Here is a 10633-nt window from a genome sequence, read left to right on the forward strand (position 1 = left end):
ATGATAGCTGTTTCCAATCTAATCCAAAAACCAGTTTATAGATGATTGAGGTAGCTAGTTCTAGCTACGTTGCCCGAACCCTAATAAATATTCCACTTCATAACTTTTGTTCAAATACTTTATTTTGACTTAATATTTAGATTTTTCATTTTTTATGATTCATGACAATAAAATAACAATAGCTATAAAACATACATCCTTTCATTACAGTTCGATAAGAAATTTGACTTGATTATGAGAGAAAGATTATCCTAATGACTTTACCTTCGGGTGTCTCCCGATGACTAGAGATGTAATAATATTGTAAGTGAGAACCCTTAACCCTTCAGAACTATTTATAGACTTTTGGCCATCATGAAATCTAAAGACATCCGTGTCCCATTATGACTAGAATAGAGGTATTCGTATCCCACTATGACTCATTAATTAAGTGATAATATTTGAACTAGTCTAAACTCATTAGGATATAGGTATGTGGGACATAGAGTTTTAATAAAACTCTTACATTCTCTCACTTGGCTCATACACCCATAAAATAACTTTTTCTATTCGTGGGTTTATTATAGGAAATTAACCATACTGCGCACGTTTATTTCCAGAAAACTTTCATAACTCAAAATAAATTACATGAATTCCATAATCAATGTCAAATCAGCTACCAATACGAGTCATGATGGTTATCTATTATATAACCAACAAATTTCCTTCCATGTACCACAACACTAGTAACTTAATTTAACACGATCTTTAATTGGGACAATTATGCCTTAGGTTCCAATTCATGTAAATTTTAGACATTATCTTATCATCATTCATCTATACTATTTAATGTACTTATAAAATGGACATACAAAAAAATAGAAATAACCAAAATAGATATATTTCAATAACCAGTAACAAAACACTAAGCATATCAATGATCTCTTTAACATATTCACATTGTGGATAAATACATATATAAGACCCAACTTCTCAACAAGTTTTTTAAACTATAATCATTAACGCAATATTAATATGGACATCTTTGTTTATGTATTTTTTTCTTAATACTTAGGCATTTAAAAAAATTCTTGCCATACATTCTTAACGGCTTGACTATAAAGTCGGCAACTCCAAATCCTAAGATAAATTTTCTCAGTCATATATCATACACTGTGACCTTAAAACATACCACAAACTTAGCCACAATTGCACATGAAGCATGCAGTAAGAGATTTGTCTCACACTTTTCCATAAAATAATTGTACTAGATAGCAAAATACATAATCAGAACTGGATTTTCTATCATTAGAGGAATTTCATAAAATATAGTCTAAATATCCAGTTACCTTAAGAGTATCAGTTTAAAGGCAACAATATAATCTTTAATTTCTTGCAAATAACTTTTCAAAGCTTTTAGGTCAAACATCATTGGATTACTTTGGCAACAATCAAGGATGTCAACTATAAAAGTGATGTTCAGCTGTATACAAGTTTGTGCAATCATCAATTCCTTATAACCATCATATACATATTTTTTTTAATAATCTCATCAATTTGAGAACTCTGTAAAATATTGAGCATGTCACGTTTTATTTTTAAAGTATTTATTGACCAACAATTTTACATGCAAAGTTGTTCAAAACTCTATGCAAATATACTGAGACAATCCTAATAGTCTTCATCTTGGTATTAAAACTCAATCATAATACCTATACTTAACAAAATGTCATATACATATATGACCATAAAAACAAATATACTCCCACTGACCTTCGGATATATACATTAACAATAAATCTTTTTCTTAAATCCAAAAACAGTATTGGTATTAAAATTTCAGATACCATTTTTTAAAAATCTTTTACCTTTTCTAAGTAGTACTTTTATTCATTTTTTGTAGATTTCAAACATTTACTCTACAATTATTTTTCCATCCATTTGATGTAACTATAAATCATAATGAGTTACTAATATTATAGTGATCCTAAATGAGTCATGTCATGTTTATTTGAAAATCTATCTTTCTGATTAATGCTCATTTATGAGTAAAATCATTAATTACAAGTTTGAATTTATATTGTAAAAAGTGTCATCGTCAAGGACACACTAGTGTGGTTTTAAACCTCTATAGACCAGTGATCAATTACGGGCCATCTCCATTTCATTTCCATAGCATGTGGTGCACTCATGAAAATTTTTTGGGGTGTGTAAAGGAGATCTGGCAGGAACCGAAAGCTGCTACGAGATTGGTGAAATTAGCAGCAAAGTTAAAGAAGACCAAGGTTGATTTGCGGACTTGGAACCGGTGCATTTTTGGTCATGTGGAACATAATATGAAGTTGCTTCAGGAGAGATTGGAGTTGCTTGAACACCAGCTACAAATGGCATATACACGAGGTGGAAACTTACTATCTTGTAACCAAAGCAGAACTGGAGGTATGGGAGAAAAGGGAGGAGATGCGTTTGGCTCAAAAAACTAGCAAAAAAGAAATGGTTACAACAAGGGGATAACAACTCAAAATTCTTCCATGCTATAATAAATCAAAGAAAGAAGACAGCTACTATTTCATATATGCAGCTTGAAGAAGGGACAATCTTGAATTCTCCTGAGGAAGTCCATGTAGGACACTCCCAGTATGATCCCGAACTACTCTAACGCCTCCACAGTTTCTCGGATTTCCCCAGCAGCTACCATCCACATTAAGCTTCATTCATCCCTCCTCTGGCTTGCACCACTTGATTATCCTTTGACGTCGTACTCTCTTGATTATCCACTAGATTAATGGCTTTCCCACGCACTAGCCTCAATGAATTTGACATTTCAATTTCTTCAAAATTTAAAGTATAAATAGAAACAATACAGCCTAAATCGTTTGAATCTCCCGACTAATCAATAATGATAATGTACACAATAACTATTATAGGACTCAACTTTCTTTCACTTGGGTTATAAAGTATTACTTTAACTTGACTATCCATACATGTATATGCCTTACATCAATTCATAACTCAAAAATAAGTGACTACATTACTAAGAACACGATATAAGTTTTACACTATTATTTTTAAGAGTTTTATTATATTTTTTTTAAGAAGTTAATGAAATAGGTCAGGATTATAGCCCAACTCTTAATATTTTTCATGACACTACACTTCAATCCAATTAAGTGATTTTCACCTTTCTACCTAGCTACATTTCCTCGCCATGAGGAAGTACCTCAAGAATTATCAATGGCTTGAGACTTCTCATGTAGCATATAAATACATCCATATCACAAAAATCATCTATGCAAGCAACAAAATACTTCTATCTATCAAACATTATAGAGAAAAATGTGTACATGCATCTGTATGCATTATCTCAAGAAATTCTCTATTTCTTATGGCATCTTTTCTTGATATATTTGATTTGCTTTTCTTTTATACAAATCAACGCACATATTGAGATTAGAAAATTTAAATGCGGAAAATTTTTTGTTTACTAATCTTTACAAGTTTTCTTTAGAGATATTCTCCAATATTCTATGCCACAAATAAGGTTTTTCTTTAATTATGCTTCAAACTTCTATGCCACATATGGGATAAATGATTATATATGTATGGCCCACCATACAATAAAAATCATAAAACCAATAATTGAGAATTTTGTAACTAATAGCCATAATTCAAGTCCAAATAATTCATACATTTATATGGCTTACCATACAATAAACTTATAGAAAACAATAATTCAAAATTTTATAACATATAATCATCATTCAAATGCAAATAATTCATATATTTATATGGCCTACCATAGAATAAAATTCATAAGAAACAATAATTAAGAATTTTATAACTAATAGTCATAATTCAACTTTAAATAAGTCATACATCTATTAAATAATAAAGTACATGCTTTGAAAGAAAAGAGAAAGAAAGAATTATTTTTCAGATTTGTTTTGAATAAATAATATTAAAATAAGAATATTAAAATAATATAATAATTTGCCGGTCTGGGTTTGGACCAGATTGGTCTAGGAACCTGGGCTGAAACCCGATTCAGTGTAAGTAACAAAAGCGAGTTGGGCCTACTATACAGGCCCGACTGTACAACCCTTTCCTTCTTTTTTTGTTGTTGTTATCGGGCTGGGCCACAACAGTGGCCCATTGTGCTGGCTCGTTGTCCCTTTGTTTTAATTTCTTTGGATTGAGCCAAAGCCCACAGCCCAGTACGGGCCCAAGGTCCACACAAGTTTTAATAGACCCTACTCTACTTCTTCTTTTTTCTTCATCCCCAACCAGCGTTGCCCCATATTTTGTTTTTAATCTTCCTTCGGTCTAGCACAGTTGTGGGCGTCAGAGGCGAGAAATAGTCAGCATGCCTTCCCCGGCCTCCTCCTACCGCCGACGTCCACCTCCTTTCTTACTTCTAACACTTTTTTCTTTTTTGTTTGTTTTTCGAAACCCATCTCATAAATCGAGCCACCACCCAAAAGGTGTTCTTACATGGCATCGATGGTGGCTTTCCATCTCGGGGTACCAACGATAGTACTCTAACCACCTTGCGCTGCCCCTGCCAGACCCCACTTACTGCCCTTCTCACTACTCTCTGTGAAGACCATACGAAAAAAGGATAAAACTTTCCACTGATTTTCACTCTTTTTCCAGCACAAGCATAGTAAAAATAAACCGGGAAAAATAAAAGTCAAGCATAAACAAAAGTAATTCCACGTATATGCATGAACATCAAGATCATAATTTTTCATATGAAGAACTGAAGCATTAATTTATCTTCAGTTAGAATAAAATTTCCAAGCAACAAGTTTTTGCTTCAGACCAAAAGAAAGATATTGATTTTTAACTTTTTAGTTAGACCACAATAAAATAAAAATTGAGAGAAACACACGGGAGGCATGTAAAAAATCAAATAGACATTTACGTATTATATATTTTATCGAAATCATAAATATCTGTAACCTGTAACTCTGATACTACATGCTAAATATTTTAATATGAATATTAATATTTGGATCTTCAATTTTCTATGATCCACGATAGTAAAATAACAACAATTAGAAAACATATATACCTCTATCCATTATAGTTTAATGAAGAATTTGACCTGATTATGATAGAAGTATCACCCTAACAATTTTACTTTCGAGTGTCTCCCGATGGCTAGAGGTACAATAATGTTGTGGGTGAGAACCCTTAATCACTCAGTGTTATTTATAGACTTTTGGTCATCATGAAATCTAGAGACATTTGTGTCTCACTATAACTTGAATAAAGATATTCGTGGCCCATTATGACTCATTAATTAAGATATAATATTTGAACTATTCTAAACTCATTAGGATATGAGTGCATGGGACATAGAGTTTTAATAAAAGTACTCTTACATTTAAATATACCACTTTATAACTTTTGTTGATCAAGTACTTGCATGCACCAATAAATATATATACCACTTTATAACTTTTGTTCAAATACTTGCATGCACCAATATAATTAAAATGTATCGATCTCTGCCTTACAAAGAAAGGAAAACTATCATCATCATCACTGAGCAACAAAATCAATCATCCACATATACGATGAATACCAATACATGCATATTGATGATCATTTAGCACTCGCAACACATATTGTGATCCATCAACAACTTGTACAGCAGAATATATGCAGGGTCGTAGTACTTCCAGCAATATTTAATCAGTCGTGCATTAAGATGTCATTGTAGTTCAAGAATATCATGTGGGTGTTTCTGTGTGTCATGTACTACTAGTCTTAGAGAGAGAGAGAGAGAGAGAGAGAGAGAGAGAGCTAGAGACAGATCATGGTTTGGCTTTTCTGGAGTTGAATTGACGCGGAGTGTGGCATTGGGTGGGGGTGGGGGTGGGGAGGCTGGTTGTAGCCGGCAATATCACCCACGCGGGATCGTGAAAATGGACCCACACTCGTTGGTAGCAAAATGAGTAGCCGTTAAATCGAGTCCCCCTCCATACCCAGCACTCAAGGTCCATTTGCGGTACTCTCTCCCCCTTTGTCTGCCTAATTTTTCTTTTTTGAAATTAAGAAGCTAAATTCAGTTACAGAGAAAGCACATACATATATATATATATATATGTATGTATATGTAAGAAACAAATATAGCCAGCCAGCCATCCATGGATGATGCTATATATAAGATTCTAAATGCTTTTATATTTTTCTCATCACGTAGTACGTACTCTTTTGTTGTTTTCTGCAGTTGGTACGTAGGACCCTAGCTAGCTAATAAATTTCGGCTACCTTCTCCTAGCCTTCATGTGATCTTATAATATTTAATCAAACCGAATAATTCATATTGCCTTTCTTTCTTTCTTTTGTTGATTGTAATTGGTATATATGTGGATCATAGAGGGCCAAATATTCTCGGGATTAATCATATATTTAGTGTTATGCATGACAAGTTGAGGGCGTATGCCCGTCTTTGGTCTGCCCTATTTTTTTATTATGGTCGATCTATATCTATTCTGTCTGATCATGTCAACATTTTTAGTCCTAGGTTCCATATCAATTTTTATTAATCTATATTCATATACACACATATATATATATATAGTACAATATTTTTATAGAAGTTTGGGACCGATTTAATCCTACGTACTACGTAGTACCTATGATGATAAAATATATGGAATATATATATATATATATATATATAATACATACACAACTCATTTTACAACCCTTTAATTATACCGTGATTATATTTTAAATGAGGTATATTTTTGTAAAATAACTTATAAAAATAACATCATTTACAAAAATACTCTCAATTTTTAAAACATAATTGTGTAAATAAAAGTTGTAAAAAAAAAAAAAAAAATTGTACCTGTATCATTTACTCTATATATATATATGGAAAACACTACTTTGCCTCCTGCTTTGACTGCTCAAAGTGACCACTTGACTTTTTTTTTACCTCAGTGATTAAGAAAGTAATTTTAAGTGTATTGGTATATATATTTTTTATTTTTTAAAAATATTTAAGTATATTAAAAAAATATGAATAGAAAAATAAAAAAAAAAATACACTATCGGTCAAATGAGCGTGGCGGCAGAGTAGCCCGACTATATATATATATATATTGTAGGCTGGGGAAAGATTAGGTACCTGTATCATTTACTCTATAACAAAAATATTCTTTAAAAAATAGGCCAACTTGCTATGAGATCCATTATAATTAAAGTTGCTAAATTGCTTTTTACTTTCCTTTTTTTTTTTTCCAGTTAGTTTTAATTAATTAAGCCATCATGGATCAGATAATTAGCATTATAAGAAGCTAGGTAGGCCGAAGGAAAGCTAGTGTTCGATCTGATCCAGTGGGAATCACCTAAACTGCGTACTTTTAATTGTGAAACATATAAGCTATTAAAGATTGGAATAGAATATTGAAACTGATCATCTGTAATTAAAATATAGAGAATATATAAAATGTTTGCGTTTGCAAGTTGCTGCCTCTGGGATTTGCCAAGACTTTTTTGAGCTAATCCACTCGCGCCATCGATCAGTACTCTTTCTTTTTCTGTTTATAAAAATAATCGATGATCTGCAACAATGAGTTAATTAATTAAAAAGAAAACAAGTATAATGGATTATATATATATAGAAAAAATCTAATTGTAAGCGATTCTGCGTACTAATACTCGCACTCATTCAATATGATTGGTCAGAAAGTAAATTTTATTGAAAACAGTGTTAATTTGAATTTAGAATATGAAAGCAACAACATTAATACGCAGATTGATACGCAAACTTGCTTGTACCTAACAAACTCATATATATATATATATATATATATATATATATATATATGCTCTGAGGGCCGGCCGCCGGGAGACTCACTCCAGCTTCCACATTTAATTAATTAGGTATAATTTATTATTTATAAATCTTTGATATGATGTTAGTTCATGATGAGGCAAATAGATTAGAAGAGCATACATTCTTTCTGTATACATGGATCATAAAAAGAGGTGCTTGCTAGTTGCTGATGCGCCCTGGAAGAAGAACAAGATTTTTAAACATATAAAGCCGCACTGAACCTTCAAATCATGATGATGATGCAACTCAACTCTCATATAGTACTGATCTCGACTACTCATGTATTTTCCCTTTTTCCAAGATGAATATGTCATATTTTCTGCAACATTAATATGTAAATATAACATTCACTGATCGATACAGCACCATTAACATGATCATGATTCTTCATGGAAAAGTTTGGATCAAGGGCTCTCTCTAATTAATTAATTGATCTGTGTTCATGAGGAAGTAATATTTTTTCAAGTGTTTCATACTGCAGGGATGATGATCTGCAGATAATGGTATTGCATGCTGAGCTAGTTCAGTTCAATGTGATGATCTGCAATATGTGGACAATTGCATCCTGATGGTCCCTCCAATCCAAAATGAAGTGCTTGGTGAGTCATCAAAATTGTAGTAAACAGGATTGTCAAAGCCTTAATATTATTTAATAGTTTGCCTTTTTAAACTGACTTCTTTTCGTCACCAATCATATATGAGAAGTTTTTTTTTTCTTTTGCCTGTTAGAGTTTTGAAAGGAGTTATTCAGTCATTTTTTAGTACTTTTTATACACTTCATTGACGTGATTAGCCAAATGAATTATTTTATATTAAAAAAAAAGTTACGCAGTTAATCACATTAGTAGAATGCAAAAGGAGTACGCAAAAGTTAACTGCACATAGATTTTTTAAAAAAAGAAAACTCTCATCAAATTGACTTTTGACACCATTTCTTCTTTCAACCAATTCCATACCTAAATTATTGCAACTCCACATCAGGAAACTTCTCTCTCCTGTAAGCATTATACCTGATTCCAAAATGATCATCCAAATATTGAATTTCTATGGATGCTGCACGCATGTCCATACTCAATTATTTGGATACATGCATGCATGCATGCATGCATGCATAAAAAGTCACCGACCCATGACATGAACTCAAAACAGCAACAATATGATGTAAAGTGGTTTTGTAAAGAGAGGCATATCCAACACCTCATCCTCATGCATCATTAGATAGACATCTGCAGTGGCATTCCAGAATATCGTTTTTAAATTCTTCTCATGTAAGCCCCCTGACGCTGTAACACTTTGTTGCTCAAACCGGCCCACTTCTCTAGTATTTTTCCTCCTATAAAACCCCTCCATTTCTCATGCTGTCCTAATTCCCTATCCTCTTCAGCAATCTCTGCAACAAAACCCTTCAGATCATATCATTATCTTCAAAGTTCGAATTATGCTTCCAGCTGAGATCACTGGAATCCATTATCTAGCCCAAGAAACCCCTATCCCAATTCCCACTGGCTTTGGCATGATGCAGAGCAACACACCTGATCACCTTTATTTCAATAGATTCTTAAGCAACTTACCCAACTCTCTCTTTCAGTCTCAAGGCTATGAGCTTAACTCCTGTATCAGCAATAACTCCAGTACTTCTGATGAAGCTGAGGAGCATCAACTCAGCATCATCGATGAAAGGAAGCAGCGGAGAATGATTTCTAACAGAGAATCTGCTCGCAGATCACGGATGAGGAAACAAAAGCACCTAGATGAACTCTGGTCACAGGTGGTAAGGCTTCGAACAGAGAACCACAACCTGATAGAAAAGTTGAATCATGTAACCGAGTGCCATGACCGGGTTCTTCAGGAGAATGCAAGGCTCAAGGAAGAAACTTCTGATCTTCGCCAAATGTTCACAAGCCTGCAAATTGACAGCCCTTACACTGCCACGTTCAGAGACTTAGAAGAGGTTCCTTGCAACACGGCTCTTCTCAGAGCTGAATCCTCCGACCAATCCATCTCTAGTTCTGTAGACTTGCTTCATTAAGATTAGTCAATAGTCACGAGGGCTGTTTTTCCTAATTTAGTCTATGTCCCTCATGTCTACTATGGTTTTCCCCAAGTCTTTTGTCATGATCACCTTGAGCTATGTGCGGAAACAGACCTTCCAATAACATCTTTTGACCACTTTTATCTTTGCATGGCTCAATTCCCTCCAATTATTATAATCAATACTTAGATGAAACTATTGTAGTTCTTCTCGCCGCACATATCATGTCATGCAGCTTGAAGAACAGAATTCCTGAAAAAGGGATATTTTCTTTTTTGGCAAGTGGATATAAGGATATCAAAAACTGAATAATTAATGACTATCACTCCATCATATCCAGAACCAACAAAACTTTGATCGTATACTTCCGCCTGTTCAATACGAATCAGGCCAGCCGGAAGGATCGAACACGACACAGTAGAGAAGAAAAAGTTATTGAGTAATACAAAATCTTCTATCCATTCTAATATTGTTGTCAATAGGGAGAAGAAGAAGCAGAGTTGGGTGAGCCATGTGGGGAATAAGCTTGAGTCACACCTCAAGGAGGCCCCATGGCCAGTTTAGTGTTGCACAGAATATGACGGCCAAAAGGGACAAATGGTGGTGGAGGGTGCTGGTGTTAGTGCTTCTTCCTACAGTAACTACTATAACAAGCAAAACATTTGAAAACTCAATCCACTAAAAACACCCAAGAAAAGAACTGTCTGTTCTAATTAGCTTTTTGGTGTGGGCAACATTAATGCCTGCCAGTGCCTGACGTGGTT

General features: G+C 33.6%; 1 protein-coding gene across 1 annotated transcript; it reads left to right on the forward strand.

Moving 5' to 3' along the window:
* Nucleotides 1-9128: 9128 nt before the first annotated feature.
* LOC121254443 (basic leucine zipper 43) lies at nucleotides 9129-10016 on the forward strand. Its single transcript, XM_041154493.1, has one exon. It carries the CDS (start codon nucleotides 9276-9278, stop codon nucleotides 9864-9866), a length of 591 nt encoding a protein of 196 aa, XP_041010427.1. The 5' UTR covers nucleotides 9129-9275; the 3' UTR covers nucleotides 9867-10016.
* Nucleotides 10017-10633: the final 617 nt, after the last annotated feature.

Source organism: Juglans microcarpa x Juglans regia, chromosome 3D, assembly GCF_004785595.1.
Source record: "Juglans microcarpa x Juglans regia isolate MS1-56 chromosome 3D, Jm3101_v1.0, whole genome shotgun sequence".
Classification (NCBI taxonomy): Eukaryota; Viridiplantae; Streptophyta; class Magnoliopsida; order Fagales; family Juglandaceae; genus Juglans; species Juglans microcarpa x Juglans regia.